This window comes from Thamnophis elegans, chromosome 2, assembly GCF_009769535.1.
Source record: "Thamnophis elegans isolate rThaEle1 chromosome 2, rThaEle1.pri, whole genome shotgun sequence".
Taxonomy (NCBI): Eukaryota; Metazoa; Chordata; class Lepidosauria; order Squamata; family Colubridae; genus Thamnophis; species Thamnophis elegans.
In genome coordinates this window covers 29,591,024-29,615,300 of record NC_045542.1, presented here as the reverse complement: position 1 = coordinate 29,615,300, position 24,277 = coordinate 29,591,024, and the positions used below count along the sequence as shown (strand labels likewise).

The 24,277-nt window shown below is 38.6% G+C and overlaps 1 protein-coding gene across 1 annotated transcript in view; it reads left to right on the top strand.

Moving 5' to 3' along the window:
* Positions 1 to 2,132: 2,132 nt before the first annotated feature.
* Positions 2,133 to 24,277, top strand: part of CERS5 (ceramide synthase 5) — a 37,364-nt gene continuing 15,219 nt past the window's right edge. The window contains exons 1-5 of the mRNA XM_032209329.1: positions 2,133 to 2,432; positions 15,309 to 15,414; positions 16,685 to 16,815; positions 17,557 to 17,614; positions 18,245 to 18,295. Of these exons, the coding sequence (XP_032065220.1) occupies positions 2,242 to 2,432; positions 15,309 to 15,414; positions 16,685 to 16,815; positions 17,557 to 17,614; positions 18,245 to 18,295 (537 nt within the window). The 5' untranslated portion in view covers positions 2,133 to 2,241. The remainder of the gene's footprint in view (positions 2,433 to 15,308; positions 15,415 to 16,684; positions 16,816 to 17,556; positions 17,615 to 18,244; positions 18,296 to 24,277) is intronic.

Below are 24,277 nucleotides of genomic sequence, written 5' to 3'. Positions count from 1 at the left end.
AATTTTGGGATTTTTTATTGTACTGGAGAAATTAAAATCCTTCAGACTGGCAAGGTTTTGTTGTATTTATCAGGTGAGTCTTAGAGGAAGGTGGTGCAAATTTGAATTTAAAAGTTTTGGAAATATATTTTTTGGATATGCAGCATAAGGGTGCTTAGAATATAGATTTTGGAAAGTTAACAGCAGAATCTGGAAGAGTCCAGATAAATTTGAAATTATAGCTTTGAATTAATTAGAAGAATTTTTCCCCCGCCAGAAAATGGTGATTGTTTGCAGTTTTTTTATAATAAGGAAGATTAACATCAGAGAGAGAGATGGACACCAGAGGGAGCTAGAAGATAAAGAAGAATGAAATGGATATCTGTAATAGGTTTTTGAACCCTGGACTGCCAACCTTGTTAACTAGATACATTTCTTGAAAAGTTGGACAGCATATGTAATGAAATTACAGAACACCAAGTTGTAATGGATAATTTTTTTTAATTATTTTGAATATTAAACTTATTGAGAAGGATAGGGGCATTAGAAATAGCACTGATGGCTATCATTCCCGGAAGAAATTATCAAAACTATTATTACAGGAAATCAAGGAGTTGGGGTAAGGTTTTGAAGGATTTCAATATTAAAAAGGTAAAAGGTAAAAGAGGTAAAAAAAGGTTCCCTTTGCACATATGTGCTAGTCGTTCCTGACTCTAGGAGGCAGTAATCATCTCCGTTACAAAGTCAAAGATACAGCGCTGTCCAAACACTTTTCCGTGGTCATGTGGCCGGCATAACTTAACGCCAAAGGCGCAGAGTGCTGTTACCTTCCCACCAAAGGTGGTTTCTATTTTTCTACTTGCATTTTTACATGCTTTCAAACTGGAAGGTTGGCAGAAGCTGGGACATGTAACGGGAGCTCACTCTGTTATGCGGCACTAGGGATTCGTATTAGTGGCAAACAAAAAGTCAAACTATTCAATTGGATATACTAAAGGTATCTGCAAAACTTCTGAAACATTTCTAGCTTAAAAGACAGGCATTATTAAAAAAAAAGGCAGAAGAAACTTACTTCAGCTTACAAATATTTTTTCTAAAATTTGAATTAAACCACACGTAAGAAAAAGGAAAATGAGACTCACACAACTCTTTTAATAAAGTAAGATGAGTAGTGTAAAACTTTTAATAAAAGCAGATGTGAGTATCCCATCTATACCTAAATATTTTTAAAGGGTGTTTTTTGAAAAAATGTCCTTCTGGGTTCAGTTCCAGGGGGGGGGGGGAGAAACTGGACATTTCTTCCAACAGGCGTGTGCATATTCATATAGAGAAACACTTATCAGATTTTTGCTCTACAATCTATGGGCAGTGTGGATTCTGATAGAAGAGAATATTTGACGCAAAGAGTTGGTCCTTGGTGCTCTTGGATATTGGTTCTAAAGCAAGAACTGCAGCGTGGACTGGATGATACCAGTGGGCTGATTAAGGCTCACTGGTGCCCTAAGCACTAACAAATCTTGGTGACCCCCTCCTTTACAAACACTGTAAAAATCTTTTTTTATAGAGTTTTTTTTTCTTTTTCAACTTTGTGATGCCCTCTTTGAGCTTGATGCCCTTAACACATGCTTAGTCTGCTTAACGGTGAACACACACACTGAAGCAGCCACGCGGTTGGCTGAAGCCAGGGCAATAGACGTTTCCTTCGTCATCTCGGAGAGGATAAAGCGGCGCGTCACATGACGCAGCCCCAGTTCTTCTCCTTTCCATTAATGAAGAAGTGAGGAACCGCTTATTAAATTGGGTGGAACAGCGGCAACCGTAAAAGGCAGAAATTAAGCTATCCAACTCGCTTCCCCCCCCCCTCCAAGTTGCAACTTCGGAATTCAGACGGGGGTCGGCCAACACACACAGCCGCCTCAGTTAGTCAGCGCAGCCCCCATCCTTCAGCCCAGCTTTCTTCCCGCCTCCCACCCCCCACTCAGCCTCAAAAATTCCTCGCCTCCCGCCCGCCGAATTAGCCTCAATGAGGCGCATGCGCTCTGCTGCTCCTAACGGTACCGAAGGGGGTGAGGAAAGGGGCGTCGGCTTTGACCTCCTCTCTCGGGAAGCTAGATGGGCGGGGACTGGCCAGGTCCCACCCCCTCGTTTGCTACCGCCTTTTTTCCCCTCGCGCCGGCGGCGGCAGTCGAGGCATTCTGGTGGCGGCCGCCGCTGCTGGAAAGAGCAGGAGCCCGGGCAGGCGGGCGGGCGCCGGGTGTGTGCATGTGGGGGTGGGCTGGTGGGAAAATGGCGGTCGTGGCAGCCTGGTTTTGGAACGAACGCTTCTGGTTTCCGGGCAACGTGACTTGGGCCGATTTGGAGCGACAGACCTCCGAGGGATACCGCGCCGGTCACCTTCTAGCGGCGATCCCGCTCGCCGCCGGCCTTTTGGTCCTAAGGCACTTCTTCGAGAGGTAACGACAAGCGGGGAGGTGGTGACCGGCGGCTCCTCAGAGGACGCAAGGCCGGGTGTGGGATGAGGAACAGGGGCGGCCGTGGCCGACCCGCCCCGTGCGGTGGTGACGATTTGGGTCGGGGGGCCAGGCTTCCGCCCGACAGACCGCTCCTCCCGGATCCGGTTATGGGGCGGCGGCGGCGGCTCACTCTTGACTTCCTCCTCTTGAGCTGTCAGAGGCTCCAGGCGAGGCTGGGGTTTTTCCCCCTTCCTTCCTTCCTTCCTTCCCGGGGTTGTGGAGCGATCGTCCGTTCTGGCCTGTCATGAGATTGTCGGGTCTGCGTTAAGCAAAGCACCCCGGCGAGTCTTCCGAATGACTAGCTTCCCTAATGGTTTCGATGAGACGTCCGTAAACGCGGTCGTGCTACCGGATTCCCTTCTGAGGGTGTCGGTCCGAGTGTTCAGCCAGGTCTGCAAATATGAACCTGGCTTCGTTTTACTTAGTTTCGATATCCCAAAGGAAGGCGGGGGTGGAGGTGAAGGTTCGCATCTAGCTGGCATCTTTTATCTTACCCTGCACCAATCCTGGAGGGTGAAGATGGGCTGAGAGAAAGAAGGCTTGGAGATGACCTTAGGCCAGTGGGTCTCAACCTTATTTTGGCCATGCTCCATCTAAGCATCTCTAAAATCCTGGAACACGCCCCCCCCTTATAATTCTTATTTTACTCAAAAAGTGAACTCTACTCACAGCTGAGGAAGCCTAAAAAGCCATTAACTTGGTTTAAGCAAAGTTCAACTTGACCCCATTAAAAATCAAATTGCCCCCCTGTGGGCGATGGGTCCACTGCCTTAGACCTTCATGGGGGGAGTTGGAATTTGAACTCGAGTGCCCCCCCCAGTCGTACTTTGCAACTGAATCTGCCTGTAGATGTCTAGACTTATTTCTGTTTGTCTCAACATTCATTATTGATGAAGGTGAAGTCAATATTTTTTAAAAAAATGTTTTATATACTTTGCAGACCAGAAGATGTGCTTTCTTTCTTTCTCTCTTTCTTCATTGAACTTAGTGTTTTAAGATTAGATATGTGCCGAAAAATCCGCGTGGAAAGGAAATGATTAAACAGGATAGATATATAAAACAGGAATGTAAAGATGGTGGGGAAGAGAGAGAGCCCTCTAATTTATGAAATGATTTGTTAAAGCCCAAGTTTTAAAGCCCAAGTTTAACTAAAACTGTGCAGCTCATAGACATATTTTGGTGAGAGCATTTGATGCACTGTTTTGGGTTAAGCATTCTAGTAATTAAATCCTCAAGATATGGGTGCGTGCTGTTCTGGGCCAAGACAGTCGTGGGCCTTAATGACCCACTTTGTGACTGCAAGGAAGCAATGAAGAGATCACAATTGAACTCATTTCTGTTCTTCTTCTCAGTCTGAATGTTTGGTTTATGAGATCTGAGATACTGCCATACCTTTATGTTCTTTCCTGTGTTCGATTTTTTTTTTTGGATGTAGGAATTATTTTTTGTTGAAAATGTCCTGTTCCCGAAATACGCCTGGAATAAAATGTTCATAACTATTTGAAATAGTGATTTACATGAGAACATTTATTGGCAAATAGTTATCTGCTATAATGATTCATAAACAATGGCTATAAGTGGACTGTTAACTGTAGTTTAAACTGGATTGGCAATCACTTCATTTTCTAGTCTGGGACTGAACATGCATTTTTATCATATAAATTATTTGTGTTTTATGTTATTTTTATTAATGTAAATCAAGCTATACTTTTAGAAATGGAGTAATAAATATATAGGCAGTCCTCGACTTACAATATGTTTAGTGACCCTTCGAAGTTACAATGGCACTGAAAAAAATAACATGACCGCTTTTCACACTACTGTTGCAGCATCCCTATGGTCATGTGATTAAAGTTTAGACACTTGGCAACTGACTCTATTTATGATGGTTTCAGTATCCCATATGATCACCTTTTACGACCTTCTGACAAGGAAAGTCAATGGGGAAGCCAGATTCACTTAACCATGTTACTAACTTAACTACTGCAGTAATTCATTGAACAACTGCAGCAAGAAAAGTATATGGGGCAAAACTCATTTTACAAATGTTTCACTTAGCAACAGAAATGTTGGGCTCAATTTTAATCATAAGTCAAGGACTACCTGTAATCATAAGTCAAGGACTACCTGTATTGTAATAACACTTTCATAATACAGCTGTTTCAGCTTTTACAGTCTTATTTTTATTCATATCAAAAATTTAGTATGTATATATAGAAAATTGGCATGCCAGGAGAAAGATTAGAATTCTATTTTGTAGTTTTCTGTTTCCAATGATTTTTTCCCACTCATAAGAATGATCTATGGTCGTGATGGCAAACCTATGGCACATGTGCCACAGGTGGCACGTGGAGCCATTTAGGACGACATGCAAGGCATTATTACCCTGTCAGCTCCGCTGATTTCTGCCATGATTTTCTGCCATTTTTCGCCCTTCTCTGAAGCCTCTGGAGGGTGAAAAACAGCTCAATGCGCAAACCAGAAGTGGGAAAATGGGCCGTTTCTGTCCTCTGGAGGGCCTCCGGGTGGGGGGGTTGCTCTCCCCAGGCTCCTAGAAAGCCTCTGGAGCCTGGGGAGAGCAAAAAACGGGTCCACTATGCCATTGCACGGCAAGAGCAGGGGGTGATGTCGCACAAGCATGCACAGGGGAGAGTGCATAGAATTATAGGTGTGGGCATGCGCACGCACGACCCTCCCCCCCGCTCCCCTTGCTTTTGGCACGCCATAGCAAAAAGGTTAGCCATCACTGATCTATGGCATGAATGGCAACTCCCAGCAATCCTAGCCACATCATGGCAAATAATAACTCCTGGGAGTCGTAGTTTAGCAATATCCAAAGGGCTAAAGAGATTCCTCTATGAGGAATACTGAAAATTTTGAAGCCAGTTTTCTTTTGAAAAGTACATTTATTACTAAAAATTTATAGTTATTTGTATCCAGCTGAATTTTTCAAATATGAACATCTATTTATCCTGAAACTAATTTCAATACATTTTAGGAAAGGCTTTTATCAAGTAACAACATAAAACAGAGATACTATACTTAAATCAACTAATACCTAACAACTTTGCTGAGCTATATTGTTTCCTTCCATTGTTTTCGGTCATCAGACTGAAATCTTGGGAAAGCAACTTCAGCACTTTGGTTGGAATAGAAGGGTGTGGAAATGTAGCGAATGGTGTTGGTGTACAGTAGGTTCAGTATTTTCTTTGTTTGTTTCTAGCTTATGATTTGAATTTCTTCTCACTATTTCTTATTATACTTTTTGTTGCATTTACATAGTGTTGCTTATATTGAAAGGGAATAATATGAAATTGTTATGAAACTTCAATTTTTGGGGTTTTACTAATCTGCTGGTAAGGTAACTCAGAGTGACAAAAGATTCTCCCCCCCTCTTAGGACAATGGAGATTTTGTTATTTTATTATGACGCATACTCAATATTTTTGGTGTAGGAAAAAACTTCACCGAAATATTTTCTAAAGCTGCAGGAAGATCCCTTAATGCACAAACATAATTATAAATGTAGGGGAATGCTACAAAACTTGCAATTATTTTATTCTTCATGTCCCATGACCTCCTCTTGCTTTTTGGAATTATTTTCCCCTAAGTTTCTTTCCTGCTTGGGAAAGAGTATTTCTTATTTATTTACATTTTTAAATGTATATATTATTGTTTTTTTAAGTTTAATGATTAAATTGTTATCCTGCCTTTTTAGGAGAGGGAGAGAGAGAGACTGGCCCAAAGTCACCCAGCTGGCTTTCATGCCTAAAGCAGGCATAGAAATTGGCTTTCTGGTTTCTAGGTCACTACTTTAGCCAGTGCACCAAACTGCTTCTTGTTTTTATTTACAGCTAATTGGAATTTCTCTATTGAGATACAATATTATGTCTTTACTAAAATCTGTTTGGTGGAAAGTGTTAAGATTTCTTTTCTATTTCCATTTTGTTTAAACAGAAGAAGAAAAATAGCAAATATTTACCTCATTAAATTAGATCTTGTCCACTAAGGAAGAATGCAAAATGTTAATTGTTCTTAACTTATTATGGAGAACAGGGAGCATTGCCCAACTGGGAGCAAAACTCTACATCTGCATGTTGACCTTAACTTCCTTAGGAAATTAGAAAACCATCATTTCTGTGGGGCAGTTAATACAGACTGGGATTTTCATAAGCAACTGTGCTGATCATGATACACTATTGGTGCTATGAAGTGTATTGCTATTATAGTATGGGTTTTTTAAAAAAATCAGTTAAGATATTCAGTTATTGATCAGCCTTCATTTCAGCCTATAATGTTAAAAGTTTAAATTTGATTGTAAAAAAATCATTTTTTGTCTCAGCTACTGACTTTCACAGTTTTAATTCAACTTCTGTGGACCTCACATTTAATTTAAAAAATTAAAGAAATTCCTAAGAGGATGTGTGTAAGTGCACTAAAGTGCCTATCACATTGTATATTTTTTTTCATTTTGCTCATTTGAATTTGTAATTTTTGTTGAAGAATAATAAAGATCAAAACAAAACACTCAAACACACACACACACACTAACTTAAAGCACTCATTACAGGTAGTCCTTGACTTACAATGGTTTGTTTAATGACCATTCATAGTTACAACAGCGTTGAAAAAGTGACTTATGACTGTTTTTTACACTTATAACTATTGTGGCATTCCATGGTCATGTGATCAAAATTCAGATGCTTGAGAGTTGCAAGTCATATGTCCCAGGGTCACATGTCCCAGGATCATGAGATCACCTTTTGCAACCTTTCGGCAAGCAAAGTCAAGATTTGGAGAAGCCAGATTCACTTAACAACTGTGTTACTAACTTAACAGCTGCAATGATTCATTTAATAACTGTGGCAAGAAGGGTTCTAAAATGGGGAAAATTCACTTGGCAAATGTCTCACTTAGCAACAGAAATTTGAGGCTCGACTATGGTCATAAATCAAGGATTACCCGAAATAGCTTTTTAAAAATCCAAAACTGCAAGACATGCCAAGATTTATATCAGCTGCCAAAAAGAAAAGAAAGCAAATGCCATGAAAACCTCTTCAAGGAAAAAAATTCTGAAGACAGAACATTATTTAAAAGGCCCCGATTCCTCTCTCTGATTGGTCTCTGATTTTCTTTCTTTTATCCTCTCCTCCCACACATTCACACAAAGGGAAAGATGCCCTTGAGAGAATCCCTGCCTTGGAAATTAACACTGAATATTCATTTAGTCTTTTTGATAACATACCGTCTCAGAATAAGATGCATTTGAAGCAGTTCACTAGGTCCCCCGTCCCCGTCCCTCCCGTGGTTCTGGGATTTTTGCTCACTGTTCTTGTGATCATTTTGACCCCACGGGGTGAGATCTTGCATGAAGCCCCAGATCGAGGAAGATTATCAGTGGTCTTGTATGTCTTCCATTTTCTAATTATTGCTCCCACAGTTGATTTCTTCACACCAGGTTGCTTGCCTATTGCAGATTCAGTCTTCCCAGCCTGGTGCAGGTCTACAATTTTGTTTCTGGTGTTCTTTGACAGCTCTTTGGTTTTCACCATAGTGGAGTTTGGAGTGTGATACTTTGAGGTTGTGGACAGGTGTCTTTTATACTGCTAACAAGTTCAAACAAGTGCCATTAATACAGGTAATGAGTGGAGGTCAGAGGAGCCTCTTAAAGAAGAAGTTACAGGTCTGTGAGAGCCAGAAATCTTGCTTGTTTGTAGGTGACCAAATACTTATTTTCCACCATAATTTGCAAAAAAAAAATTCTTTCCAAATCAGACAATGTGATTGTCTGGATTGGTTTCTCATTTTGTCTCTCATAGCTGAGGTCTACCTATGATGTCAATTACAGGCCTCTCTCATCTTTTTAAGTGGGAGAACTTCCACAATTGGTGGCTGACTATATACTTTTTTGCTCCACTGTATGTACACTGTACATATGCATCAAAGACAAATTCCTTGTGTGTCCAATTACACTTGGCCAATAAATAATTACGTTCTATTTTATTCTTATTAGCAATACATACATTGGCTACATTTGGCTGTGGAAAATAAATACATGTACAGATGAAGCATGGCAACTGGATTTCTTTTCTTGTTGGTTCAAAAAGTTTCACTGCTTATTTAAGTAGCTTCTTCAATTTTAAATAAGCAGCAAAACCCTTCACACCAACAAGAAAATAAGTGCAGTTGCCATTATTCAACTTCCAGACAACTCTACCTGGATGACTGAGAAACTTCATTAATACACGTACAGATACTCCTTCAGCAGTGACAGCTTGAAACAGCTTTTGTAGTGGCCGGGACCCTTATAAAACATGCTGCAGTCCATTCTTTTACAGGTCAATGCAGAGAAAATCGAAAGTGTAGACCTGCTGATAGAACTTTGTATGATTAGTGTCCAATGGGTAAATATTTCTGATTCCCTGTGGTAAACAACAACCTAAGGTGACTTTGCAGATGGGATGAAAACTAAGGAGTTTATTTTCAGGAAAACAAGCTCAATTGTGATACTAAAAATGAGTATTTTCATATACGTACGTACGTACATACATACATACATACATACATACATACATACATACATACATACATAACTCTAATTAAAAAAGATTACTAAACCAGATATCTGTCCAACTATAGTTGGATGCTGGTCTGTAGTGCATGAAGATTGTCTCAGTAACTATTTCTTTGAGTTCTTGTAAGGTTATGATTGTGTTGTGAATGGTAATAGCAAACCATCTTACTTCCTGTCAGCCAGTTTCCTGAATACTTTCATTTTTTCCAACTATGCTTAAGACACTTTAGACTTTTGCTTTCACATTATATATCCCAAACATATAAGCTTTGCTGTTGTATTTCTCTTTCACCACAATAAAAAGGAACATAAAAAGGAAGCTTCTTTTTATTTAATCTTTTGTGGTGGTGCCCATTTTTTGTCAAATATTCCAACTGGGAATAACCTTGGCCTTGATGATGTATAGCTGTGTTGACCTTGTAATGATTCTGCACTTTAATGTTTTCACTAAACTCTGTCTTTCACTAAAGTCTATCTTTTACCAAAGAAACAAACTTCTCTTTATTTCATGGCTAGAGTCACCATATAATTTTTTGAGCCTATGAAGACAAAGTTCATTGTTACTTCTTTACTTATATGCGTTGGATTGGCCTGCCTGTTAACATACTCTTATTTTTTTATATTGAGCAATAGAACAGGTTTTGCACTTCTTTCTTCCTTAAGTCTTTCTTGCCCCCAGCCATCACTGTGGTATCATTAATATATCTGAGGTTGTTGAAATTTGTTCTAGGAGTTTTAACCAAAATTCTAACCAAAAGATTACAAATATAATCTCAAATATGTCCCTTCCATCATGCTTCTCCCTTTTTGGTTAAGAAATGTTATATAAATCATAGTAAGAAATAGTATATCAAAAATTAAGGCATAACAAAAGAAAATGAACTAAATGGAAATAATAGGAACAAACTTTGCTATATCTCTCCATACCTTTTATCCTTGCAAAGAATCTTTGCTCTCATTACACTGATATACTGCTTTATACAGGGACTTCCAGGGAAGAAATTGTAAACTGAAAACAGAGCCAGTGAAGACAGAACCAATAAAGCCACAGCAGAATGAAGAGCTGGCAAATAGCTCACCTTTTTGTAATTAATGAGGGCATCTTTTGGAAACCTCACACCTTTCTGGACAAGGAGACTACTTGAGGTCGCCCACAAGTACTCCATATAGTTGGTCCTCCTGAAGAAACTGCAAGACAACAGTCCCTGATAGATTTAGATTACTGAGAGATGAGGGAAAGCATATTTCATTCAAATTGCAGTTGGCACCTTTCAGAAGGTCAATGGGTTTGCACAGTTGACAGTTTCTTTTCTAATCACTTTTGGAAATTACTGGTTAAATTCTTTTCAGATTTTAGAAATCTGTTTATTGACAAGTTTGAATCACTGAGTGAGTTTCCTTCAATCCTTATGAAGGGAAGTTTTAAATGCAAGTTTAAGGACTTAAATTCTTTTGAAATAAACAGCAAAAGTGTAATTAGAACTTTGATTTTGGAATGTGACAAGCAGACAACAGGTTGAGACAGATTTGAAATAAAATTTTGGAATTAATTATAATAAAACGTTTCCATGTCAAAGGAGAATTCCATGGTAGGATGATATTTTGAAGGTTAGACATGAGAGGGAACCAGAAGGAACTAAGGTTACAACTAAAGGAGAACAACACTTGAATTTGACTTACAAAATAGAATGGAGCAAAATATCATAACCTTCAACTTACTAAATGATATTTTGGGGCAACCAGAAGTTAATCTTAATTGTGTCTGCCTCTATAGATAGACTATGTTTAAAAGATGTTATAGAAAGAAGACTAATCTGAAAGTGGATTTAAAAATGACAGGTTACAAGAATGATATGGAAAAGGATGCTACACTGGATAAATGAAACTAGTTGATTTCTTAATACCATATTTTTGGGAGTATAAGAAGCACCTATATTTTGGGGAGGAAAACAAGGGGGGGAAATCTGCCTCTGCCTCCCAACAATTTGCCTCCTTGCAAAAACAGAAAACAGTACAGATAATATACACTGTTTGTTGTGTATTTGTGTGCATGTGTGCCTAACCCATAGAAATAGCAAAGAATTGGGAGAAATGTACATTATGGCAGTATATTAATACCAGAAAGTTTTCTTAAATGTAGTCACATAACTGCTCTCAATTATTTAAATAGATCTACTCCAAACATGACTAAGTCAGGATCTAATTAGACAACAGGACACTGTTACATTTCAGACTATACTTGTACAGAAACTGTTAAAATTGATGTGGCTTTCTGGAAGTATATGTTATTCTCTGCTGTTTAAAAGACGATAAATAGCACTGGGCCTTTTCAGATCAAGCATTTATTTTAAAAAGCTTTTTCATTTTGTTAAGTTGTCTAGAACAATAATAAAGAAGTCTTTAAAAAATAAGTCTAAAAATTGAACCTTCTATAGGCATTTATAGTTATTGACTTACCTCCTTGCAGCAAACAGCCTGATTAGCATAGGAAAAAAAATCGACATTTGCCTCCCTGCAGCAAATAGCAAGTTTCACTTTCAATTTCAGCATGGGCCTCCTGATCATCAGCTGTTTCAGGCTGCAGGGATTGCCATAGCCTATTGCCGCCTTTGCAAGCCCCATTTTCCCCCAGATCCCACAGACTAGGCCTCCTCCGAATTCCATCAGCCGCCCAGTGCCGACTGGCGACTACCCGGAGGAGGGCCTTCTCTGTGGCTGCTCCGACCTTGTGGAACGAACTCCCCGTGGAGATTCGTACCCTCACCACCCTCCAGGCCTTCTGCACAGCCCTTAAAACCTGGCTGTTCCGACAGGCTTGGGGCTAAAGACTTGCAGCCCCACTCCGAATGGTATGATTGTTGTGTTTTTAGCTGTGTATGGTCTTTTTGTTCTGTAACTTTGTTTGTTTTTCCCCCCTCCCTTGAATTATGAGCCGCCCTGAGTCCCCTCAGGGAAAAGGGCGGCATACAAATAAAGTAAAATTCAAATTCAATTAAAATTCCCCATTGGCTGGGAGGCAGAGGCCAAAGGGTGGGGGCCAATGGGCGTGTGGGCCTACATTCAGTATATAAGACGCACCCAAATTTCCCCCCTCTTTTAGGGGGGAATAAGGTGCATCTTATATTCTGAAAAATATGGTAATTAAAATAAACCAAAAGAGTGACTTGGATAACTTTCCTATATTGGGATTACAAAAGAAACTTATTAAAGGTTTGAAGAATTTTATGAGAAGTAACAAAACATGAAAAAAACCAAGTTCTAGATCTAGAACACTTTTGAAAGATTTAAGGATTAAAAATTTTAAAAGTAAAAACAAGGAATATAAACTTGGCTTATTTGATCAAAGTTAAAAAAGATGTTTCACTATTTTTCTTCTATTTTTTTATTTTTTAGTTTGAAATTTTTTCTTTTCAATTGCAATTTTTAGTAATATTACTATTAAAAAGATGTACTGATTCATAAATTGGCTTTTATTCTTTATTTTATTTTATTCTTTTTATTCATTGCTTTTTTTGAGGATTTCATCAGCCCCATCCAGCTGCAATTTTCTTGGCCTTCCCCTTCCTCCCTTCATATTTCCTGCATATATTTGTTTGGAATTCAGTCCATTGTCTCTGTTTAATCAACATATCGTATTTTTTGGTGTATAAGATGCACCTTCCCCCCCCCCCCAAAAAAGAGGGTGAAAATCTGGGTGTGTTTTATATACTGAATACAGCATTTTTGGCCTCCCGAACCCACCCACCCCTTCACAAAAATGGACGTGCATAGGCTTGGGGAGGCCTGCAAAGTGATCCTGAAGGCTGGGGAGGGCAAAAACGAGTGAAAAACGGGTCACGTTTTGCTTGTTTTTGCCACCCCAGAAGCATTCTACAAGCCTCCCAAAGCCTATGCAATGCCCTGGTTATTTTTGCAAAAAAATGGGCCCATTTTTGCGTAAAACTGGCCTCTTTTATTTTTGCTCTATCTAGCCCCTAAGAGCACTTTGCAGGCCTCTCAAACTCTCAGCATGCCCAGTTTTTCACAGAAAACACGTGCAGAGGGTTACAGAGGCCTACAGAGTACAAAAACATTTTTTAAAAAAATTACCTCTTCAAAATCTTGGTGTATCTTATATTCTGATGCATCTTATAGTCCAAAAATACGGTACTTCTTCATGCTGGTCATTTTTTATCTAATCCATTTTCATTCATTGGCTATTCATATTCTTGCTTTAACACACACACTGCTAAAATACCCTATTATCCACTGCATTCAGTTTATCAGGGGAGATGGATAATTAATGAATCAGTCATAGGAATGGCTTGTAAAGGGATAACAATCCTACAAAAAAGAAAGGAGAAAATCAAGCAACCGGGCAGAGAAGCAGAAGAATGTAACATAAATGTCCAGTCCTCTTAGGAGGTTTATTACTGAATGAATTCCAGGGCCTCGCCATTGATGTTTTTAGACTCCTGGGTGAAGAACAAGAAGCTTTGGTGATTAAGGAAATCTTCCCTGAAGATTCTGCAAAGGCTTTTGACAAATATTTCTTCCTGTAGATCCATGTGGAAACAAATGACACAGCCTTGAAGACACTTCAAGACACTGATACATTGGGCAGGAAGATAAAGTAAACAGAGGCACAAGGTGTATCTTAATTATTTATTTCACCCTGCCAAATAATAGGATTCAGGAAGAAGAATTGGAAATAAACAACTGACTATGGAGATGATGCCCTTATAAATAGTTTGGATTCTTTGCCAAAATGCATTTCTGAAGTGTAGAATTTCAAGCAAGAGAATCTCTCAGGAAAACCAGAAAGAATATATTTTGGAAGATGCCCTGTAAATCTTATTTTGGAGGTGGGGGAAACTTTAAAACAACCCTGTGGAAAAACCGGGTGGGGGAGAGGGAGATGCTGGAAAACAGTACAGTGTCAAGAATTGGGGCTTGGAAGAATAGGCAATATATGAAGGCATTGAAAAAAGAGCATGTAAGCAGAAGAAGGAATAGTCCAGTTATATGATCAAAAGATTCCTTTCTTCTTATACAAATTCACAGGGCATAGGAAACAAACAAGATCTACATGTCTTAGTGCAGAGAGGCAAACGTGTTTTAGTAGATATTATTGAAAGCAGGTAGGATGAATTTCATGAGTGGACTACAAGAACTTAGAGCCATGATGGCGAACACAGGTGGCATGCAGCGCCCTCTGTGGCATGCGAGCTGTCGCATTAGTTCAGCTCCACCTCATATGCACTTGTGCCTCCTGCCAGCCAGATGGTCATTAGGGGTCTGCTGTGCATGTGCAGGGCACACGTGTGTACGGGGGCAAGAGGTGTGTGTGCACATTGCATTTTGGGGGTTTGGGTGCACGCATGCACACATGCTTTGGGCACTCACTCCAGAAAAGGTTAGCCATCACTGACTTAGAGTATATTTTATTCAAGAAGAATAGACAAAAATAGGATTAGGCATATATGAAGGAACAGTACATCTGTGTTAACTGCAGTCAAAACGACTCACTAGCTTGCAATCTATATGTTCAAAAATTAAAACATCCACAATTAGGTTAAAGCCAATCCAAAACATAATAAGGGCAGCAGTAAGAATTACACCAGTTCCCACCTTAAAGCAGCAGAAAGTAAAAGCAGAAAGCAAGATGACATTGGATATATCTTAGGGAAAGGCTCTCTGGAATGTGTTTGGAAACTGCAGCAGGAGCTAAATATTACAGCTAGACTTGGGCCCTCTGCAGACTATTATAGGGTCTCCTTTATATTCCAGACACAACTTTATAGTTTAAATGCCCTACATAGTTTTGGATAGAATTGCTTCACTTGGATCTTCCCACTATCAATGGCATTGTTGTAGAGCACATTACTTGGAAAGGCTGTTTATGGGATTTCTCCCCTCTGGCCAATGAATTTTAAAATGGTTGTTACACTGTATATCATTACAGTAGTCAAGTAGATAGCATGATGAATCAAAGGATTAATTAATGATTAGGTGTAAGCGGTGGTTCGTAACATTTCAATCAAATAATTTAGGCTTTAGAAAAATTTTACAAGTTTTAAAATCTTCAGAAATAAAACATTTTCAAATGTTAACATTTTAAATTTCATGTGGATGAGCTCTTAACCATGTAGCTATTGTTGTGATGTCCAGCATGTAATTGAGAATGTTTAAATGTTCATGTTACCTTTTCACAATATTGGTAGTATTTTGTGTATGATTGTTTCTCTGGAATTGGGTCCCCAGGTTTCTTGCCAAACCCTGTGCTGTGCATGTTGACATTCAAGACAATAAACCACGCAGAGCTCAATCTAATGCAATATTAGAAAAAGTGTTTACATCCATCACTAAAGTAAGTTGTTCTGCATTTAGTTCCTTGGGGCAAGTGCTATGATATAAAATGATTTGGTATTCTTTTCTTATTGTGGAATTGTAGTATGGAAGAAGTATGTAAGCTTTTAAATTATTTAAAATTAATTTAAGTTGGTCTAAATAATTACTTTTATCTTTTAATTCACTCCTTTAATTTATTCTTTTGTTTTTTGTTACTGCCTATTCTCTGCCCTCCCTCAATGTCAGACTCATATTGTATATATGTATGTTGTAAGAGTCTAGTAAATATTTAATAACTAATTATTCTTAAAATAAGGATTTCTAACTGCATTAGATAGAGGGGGAAAGATAGGAAGTTTTTTTGTGTAGGCTTCCTGCTTATGTGGAACATGCAAAATACATGTGCTTCTTTTGCACATCTATAGTCTTTATACTGTTTATGCTATATATCATAGTTGGGATTGCCCTGTATCATTTTTGCTTAGTGGAGAAATAAGATTTTAATCTAGTGCAACAAGAGACCTGAAACCCACTTCCATAGACGCCCAAAAAACAAAAACTCCATACCTCTGCCTGAGTATTACATCCAGATTTTGCTGAGAAAATTGCAGGTACAGTAATCAGAATGATTTACTTGGAGAAGTGTCTGTAATTGTGAAGAAAAGACTTCAGCAGTACTGAATATATAGGTAACCCTCGACTTACAACCATTAGTTTAGTGCCTGCTCAAAGTTACAATAGCACTGAAAAAAGTGACCTATAACCATTTTTATACTTACAACCATTGCAGCATCCCCATGATCATGTGATCAAAATGTTGATGCTTGACAACTGGCTCATATTTATGATGGCTGCCTTGTCCCAGGTCACATAATCAGCTTTTGTGACCTTCTGATACACAGTCAATGGGAAAGCCATATTTACTTTACAACTGTGTTACTAACTTAACTATTGCAGTGATTCACTTATTGTGGCAATAAAAGTAATTAAATGGAGCAAAATTCACTTAACAACTATCTCGCTTAGCAACAGAAATGTTGGGCTCAATTGTCATAAGTTGAGGACTACCTGCTTTTGAAAATAGTTGGAAGTTTTTCTGGTATAATTGTGCAAGGACTTTGTTTCTCAGACTGAGTATTTCCTCTGTTTGCCTTTCCTAGCAAAACATACAGTTCCAGGTAATATCCAGCAGGTTGCGGACTGAAAGGCAATTGGGCAGAACCTATTTTAGAAATGTGATAAGCCAAACAAAAGAGAGCTCTTTTTATACCTGTTTGATCATCTCCTAGTGTCCAGATGCAAGACGGTTAGAAGGTTTGTCCAAACAACTAGATTGGGATGTCCGAAAAATCCAGCGCTGGTTTCGTCACCGGAGGAACCAGGATAAACCAAGCACCCTTACAAAGTTCTGTGAGAGCATGTAGGTTTGTGTGAAGAGTTTGAATTCTTTATTTTAAAAGTAAAATAGATCAAATAGAATTTCAGAATATAGAATTAGTAATGCATAATATAAAAAATAGTATCTTTATAACATTTATACCAGTAGAGATACCTAGAGTGGTAAAGACACCCTCAACAGAAAGAACTGTTGAAGACACAATCCTATATCTGGATCTCTTCCACATTATCCAAACTGTGGTATATCTTAGTTAATGCTATCTCTTCTTAGTTATTCAGTAGAATTTACAGCTATAAAAACATCTAACTATTTATTTGCAGGATTTGTGTCTTTTATCAAGTTGCCTTTTACTGTCTGGGGTTATTTTCCTAAGCATTCTTTTTTATAGACTCTTGTCTCTGTCTTTTCTGTCCTACTTAAATTTATTTTCTCACTTTTTTAATGCATGGCTTGTATCACTATAGTATCTGAGCATTTTGCCTTCCTGCCTGCTGCCTCTATGGCTTCTGCCTCTCTTCCTCATTGACTACTTCCCCAAGATATATACCATAGGTGAGTGGGACTCTCCATCTTCTGTGCACTATAAAAATCTGTTTGATAAATAATAAGAGTTTTCAAAAATTAAAGACATTTTGAATCTGAAATTTTGATTGGGCAAACATTTTCTCTTAGCATGAAGAGATTTACTTTATTATATAACAGGTTTTTTGCTCTTATTAGATCAATATTTGTATGCCATATATTCTTGTTTTTTAATTCTAGGTGGAGGCTTACATTTTATTTATCTATTTTTATATATGGACTCAGATTTCTTTGGTCGGTGAGTATGTTGGACATCTTTAAATTATGTTTAATGAAATGATAATAACTTAATTGCAGGAGTTGATACTTGGTGCTTTTCCCTAGTGTTTTTATTTGGATGCTCAGTTTTTATTTAATTGTTTTAACAGAACTGGAAAAGTAGTTTTCAGTTATGCTTTGTCATAGAAATTCATTTATATTTTTTTATTATAGAACCAGTAGGATTTGTTTGAGAGTTGCAATACATTATTCCTTATAGATCTATAGCACACAAGCATATAGATTTCCCAGTGTCTTGTATGACTGTATCTGCATGTAATTCATTATTAAAGCATTATACTTATATATTGCTCTTTGGTGGTTTAAAGAAAATGCTGAGATTAGATATAATTTATTATATAAATATATTAAAATTTGGTGAAAATATCATTGCTATCCGATTATGGGAGATGTCATACCTTTAAAAATGTAATGTTTGTTGATAGGGCTGAATGGATAATTTAAAGGAAATAAGTAACTTGATATTTAAGTATAATTAAACACTTCCAATCTGAGTTAAACTAAGAAATCAAAACATCTTTCTGAAGCAACCATTTAGATGTTGAAATCCTGAATGCTCTGTATTACTCTATTTTTATTTTTATTGTAGTCACCCTGGTTGTGGGATATACAACAATGCTGGTATAGCTATCCTTTTCAGGTATCCATTTTCTTTAATAATATTTGTTGCAATGCCAATATAATGCTAATTTAATGTTTTATATTGTTGTTTTTATGGTGTTGTAAACTACTGTACTCACTTGATCGTAAAGATGGGTGGCATATAAATTAAATTAATACATAAATACTTTTATAAGATAATTTGGTTTAGGTGCTGTTGCATTTGTGCTGATTATAAATATGTCATTTCCAACATTTCCCCAGCCCCCACTAAAATTCTGAGCTAGCACTGTGTCACTGTAACATTGATAGAGATACTGAGCTTCATGAGTGTCATGAAGTAGTTACAGTGTACCATGATGCATGAGCACATTAATTTGGACATATTTGATTTTAAAATATATGTGACTTATTATATTAATCATTACAGTAAATCTGTGGTTCAATATATATTTTTAATTAGTTCATTTTTTAAAATTAATGAACTGTAACAACATAAAAAATAAAGATACATCAGTGATTCTAGAGTGAAAAAGTGACATACATTATGGTGCTTAAACTGAGCATAAATGAAGAAAAAGTAACTCCATGTACAGTAGTCTTCGAACTAACAACCATTCATTTAGTGACCAACAATATGATCTTGCTGAACAAGGAGACTAACGGCCATTGCCACATCTCCACGATGATGTGATCACAATTTGGGAGGCAATTGTGATGGGTAGCAATGTCTTATGGATACATGTATGTCATATGCAATCTTCACTGCTGACTTTCGACAAGCAAAGTCAAGAGGAAGCTGGCAGGAAATCAAAAATAATTGCAAATAAAGTTTGACATTGCAAAGTGTACAAGCTTTATGCGATTCGTTTAATAACTGCAATTGCTGGTGTAAGTTGGCACTTTATGACTACATTCTTCATGATGGAGTTGCCAAGGGCCATCTGTAATGAAAGCAGGGGAAGGAGATCTATGTCGTCTCAACAGAAGATTAATTCAACCCTGAAATATATTTTTAAATCTAGATCATGTTGAAATTAATTGCTCCTCCTCCTAATTTTAGAATGTAAACAAAAAAGGGGCAATAAATGCAGATTATTATGGGGTGTGTGTGTTGTATTGTCACTGTAAGAAATTTGAGATCTCTTTAACTTAACATGATTCGTTGTTGTCCAGCCACAGCTTCCTTTTGATTTTATGCTATGGTATACACCATGTGCACAATTATTCCGCAAGTTAATATTTTGACCATATCATCCTTTGTATGCATATTGTCCACTTTCAAGCTGTATAAACATAAATGCTTAGTGAATATAAGCAGATCAGGTGATGTGTATTTGTGTAACAAGGGAGGGTGTGGCCTAAGGAGAGCAACACTATATCAAGGTGTGCATAATTATTAGGCAATTTTTTTGCTCAGGCAAAATGGGCTAAAGAAGAGATTTAACTGACTCTGAAAAGTCAAAAATTGTAAAAAGTCTTTCAAAAGGATGCAGCACTCTTGAAATTGGTAAGATATTTGGCCGTGATCATAGAACCATCAAACATTTTGTTGCAAATAGTCAACAGTTGCAAGAAACGTGTTGAGAAAAAAAGATGCACCTTAACTGCCAAAGATTTGAGCAGAATCAAACATGAAATTACCAGGAACCCATTATCCTCCAGAGCTGTCATATTTCAGAACTGCAACCTACCTGAAGTGCCCAGAAGTATAAGATGTTCAGTCCTCAGAGACATGGCCAAGGTAAGGAAGGCTGAAATCCGAACACCACTGAACAAGACACATCAGTTGAAACAGCTGTGCCAAGAAATATCTGAAGACAGATTTCTCAAAGGTTTAGCGGACTGATGAGATGAGAGTGATTCTTGACGGACTAGATGCTCCACTTCAGCTCAGATGCCAGCAAGGTGGAAGCGGGGTACTGGTATGGGCTTGTGAAAGATGAGCTAGTTGGACCTTTTTGGGTTGAAGATGGACTCAAAATCAACTCCCAAACCTACTGCCAGGTTGTTGGTTTTTTTTGGCATAATATTTTTATTTCCGTTTCATTCTATACAATCACATGTTTACTGTGCATAACCAGGGCATATAACATTGAGTAATAACCACAACCCTCACTTATATAGAAAGTGTCCCCTACAATACAAACCGAATATACCACCTTGACCCACCATACACCCTCTTTCAACCCCCTCCAACTTTCATTCTCCCTTCTCACATACCCCTCTACACCTACTTCCCCTCCCCCTCTATCTAACCCTGACCCTATCACTCCCTCTCTTAATCCATTCCCTCCCTTCCTTCTCCTCCTCCTCTCTCTCACTCTCTCCACCCTCCTTCTTCTTTCACTCAGCTCCTCCCTTCGGTATACTTCTATTACCTTCCAATATATTCGGTTTGTTCTGTTTTAACACTAACATTAAAAAGCCACAGTATACAAGTGCAATCATGTACCTTAAAGTTTAACACATATTATGTTTCCCCCCTCCCCCTAGATCCCCACCTCCCTTCCCTCCCCCCGACTTCCCAGAGACCATACATGGTATAACTTTTTGACAATCACCGTCTAGAATATCTCTACACTGATCTCAGCTTCCCTACTGCCAGTTTTTAGAAAACACTTTCTTCAAGCAGTGGTACAGGAAAAAGATTGCATCTTTCAAGAAGACTGATTTTTATGCAGGACAATGCTTCATTGCATGCATCAAAGTACTCTACTGCGTGGCTAACCAGTAAAGGCCTTAAAGAGGAAACAATAATGACATTCCCCCCCCCCCTTCCTCACTTGACCTAAACCCTATTGAGAACTTGTGAGCCCTTCTTAAAAGGGAGATTTATTGTGAAAGAAAATAGTACACCTCTCTAAACAGTGTCTGAGAGGCTGTGGTTGCTGCTGCACAAAAAGTTTATCAGTCAACAGATCAAGAAACTGACAGACTCCATGAGTGGAAGGCTTATGACTGTTATTGAAAAGAAGAGTGGCTATATTGGTCACTGGTATTCTTTTTTGAACTGTCAGAAATTTTTATTTGTAAATCTTGAGTCGTTTGTTTATTATTCTCACTTTAACAGATGAAAATAAATGAGTGAGATGGGAAATTTTTAATTTCATTGCATAATAATTCTGCACACTAATAGTTGCCCAATAATTGTGCACCCATAGATATTCTCCTAAGAAAGCCATAACCTCACTTTTACTTTCTTAAATATTCAGGTTTGAGGTTTATTAACATTTTGGATTGATCGAGAACACTGTAGTTGTTTAATAATAAAATTAATCCTCCAAAATACATCTTACCTAATAATTGTGCACATAGTGTGTGTTAACATGCTGCTGAAAAAAATACAGTAGTTACAGATGTAAATGTGATACTGAATTATACTCCTAAAATATGGGGTTTGACATTTTATGAAGAGCTTTGGCTTTATTGAGCTTGGAACACAGCTGAGAGAATAGTTCTATATAAGAATTTGATATCTGGTTTAATACAGGGGCTAGCAACCCATGGCTTTGGAGCCACATTCATCCCTCTTCTGTAGCTCCCTGTTGCTGATCAGCTCCAAAATTGATAGGGTTTTCAGTTAGGATAGGTAGAGGAAAAAGGATGCCACGCTAGGAGGAGACTCTATGGAGGGGGAACCAGACTTCCAGTTGGCAGAGGAAAAAGGATGCTGCACTAGGAGGAGACTCTGTGGTGGGGGAACCGGAGTTGGCTCCAGAATTGAAGGGGGGGGTGCTTCCATTTAGGACATTTGTGGCTCTTTGAATGTTTAAGGTTGCCAACCCCTGGTTTAATTCATCTTGGTTTAGGGGACCTCTAATATCAAGCATACATTTTTCATCCAGCCTCCCTATTTAATAACTCACCCATCAAATTGAAGGGCTTTCCATTGAGTTAAAGGTAAAGGTTCCCCTTGCACATATGTGCTAGTCGTACCCGGCTCTAGGGGACGGTGCTCATCTCCATTTCAAAGTCGAAGAGCCAGCACTGTCCAAAGACGTCTCCGTGGTCATGTGGCCAGCATAACTAAACTCCAAAGGTGTACAAAACACTGTTACCTTCCCACCAAAGGTGGTTCCTATTTTTCTACTTACATTTTTACATACTTTGGAACTGCTAGGTTGGCAGAAGCTGGGATAAGTAACGAGCTCACTCCGTTACGCGGCGCTAGGGATTCGAACCACCAAACTGCCGATCGACGAGTTCAGCCTCTTAGCCACTGAGCCACCGCGTCCCTTTTTCCATTGAGTTAAAGATACATTAAATTGAAGTTTGGCTGCAAATAGTTTTATCAATTTGATCATTGTGCAAATAATGCAAATGAACACAAATGATATAAGGTTAGATTTAATGGAACTGCCTCCTTTCCCTGAATGATTCATTAAATTAGAGGAAATAGGGCTGGAGGTTTTCTTTGGGTTATGCATTTAACTAGTGGCGTTTTCATTTCATATCATTCACTCAAACAACTCACGTAAAAATTGTTCGTGCAGAAGAATTTCAAGAAAATATTAAAATTTTGATGTTGAATGCTGCTTGGTATTTTCTTTTTAAAATATGTTTTGAAAGGGAATACTCAGCCATCCAAAGCAAACACAGGACATTAATATGCCTCTTTTCATGGTCCTCAGTTAAATGAAACAAGCATTGTTAATTACTAGTCAGGCATATTGTGTTTAATGAGCTAAGGAAGATATGCAAGTACATTCTTTCTTCCAACCATTTTCCTGTTATTCTTCCATCTCCTATTCTCACATCCTTTATTGCCTTAGAGATGGCTGAGTTCAATTTTTTTGGACATCATTTTGCTCCCTAGTCAGCATTGAAACACATATTTCAGGGATGAGGATAAATAAGTGCCTCCCTCCGCTTTATTTCAGTTAGTTCTGAAAGGGGTAAATGCTCTCTACAGATATTACTCGACTTACAAACTTTTGAGTTGTGAACTTTTGCTGATATGAACAAACATGTCCTCAGTTCTAATTTAGAAAGTCCCAGAAGTCAGGAGACGGTGGGACAGGGTTAGTTTATGATGTACTTCATACGTATGCTTGGCAGTACTGTTGCATGAACCATCTGTTGAGAAAGACAGCTACATCCCACATCTGAGGTCATGGAGCCAATGTCAGCTCATGAGGGCGGAAGTGGACAAGGACTTGCCCCAAAGAGGGTCTGGGCGCCCTAGGCGGGGAGAGGGTCACCAAGGTGAGGAATACCTGCTTGAATACCAATCTGAGTGGGTTGGTCTGCAGAGTCCACAGTTGATCAGGTGGTGAAGTAAAAAAACAAGTTGAGGTGCACCATGCCCACATCTCTCCTGAATACCCCCAGAGAGGCTTTCAGTAGGGAAATGCCCCACCATCATCAGGAGAATGTCTACTTGGACATTCTGTGTGAGAGACAAGAGGAAGCCAAGAGTAATTCTGCCTGTTTTTAATGCTTGTTGTGAACAAAATGAACTTATTAACAGCCTCTAGGAACATAACCCATTCGTAAGTAGAGCAACATCTCTATTGCCATGCTCATCCTGTATCATGAAGTTCTGTGGGGAAGGCATTGCAAACATCAATTTTCACCTGCTCACCAAGAGCTTTTAATAGGAAAGAAGATGCTGCTTTGCTTTTTTGCTTTTGTCATCTATGATATACCGTGTTTTTTGGAGTATAAGACACCTTTCCCCCCCCCCCAAAGGGTGAAAATTTGGGTGTGTCTTATACACTGAATACAGCATTTTTGGCCTCCCGAAACCCCACCCCATGCATCCCATTTTTCACAAAAATGGGTGTGCAGATGATTTAGGAGGCCTGCAAAGTGCTCCTGGGGGCTGGAGAGGGGCAAAAATGAGGGGGAAACGGGCCTATTATTTGCAAAAATGGGGTGTTTTTGCCTTCCCCAGCTCCCAAGGGCACTCTGCAGGCCTCCCCAAAACTGCATGCCCCATTTTTCACAAAAAAATCAGGCATGCAGAGGGTTTGGGAGCCCTGCAGAGTGCTCCTGGCGGCTGGAGAAGGCAAAAACA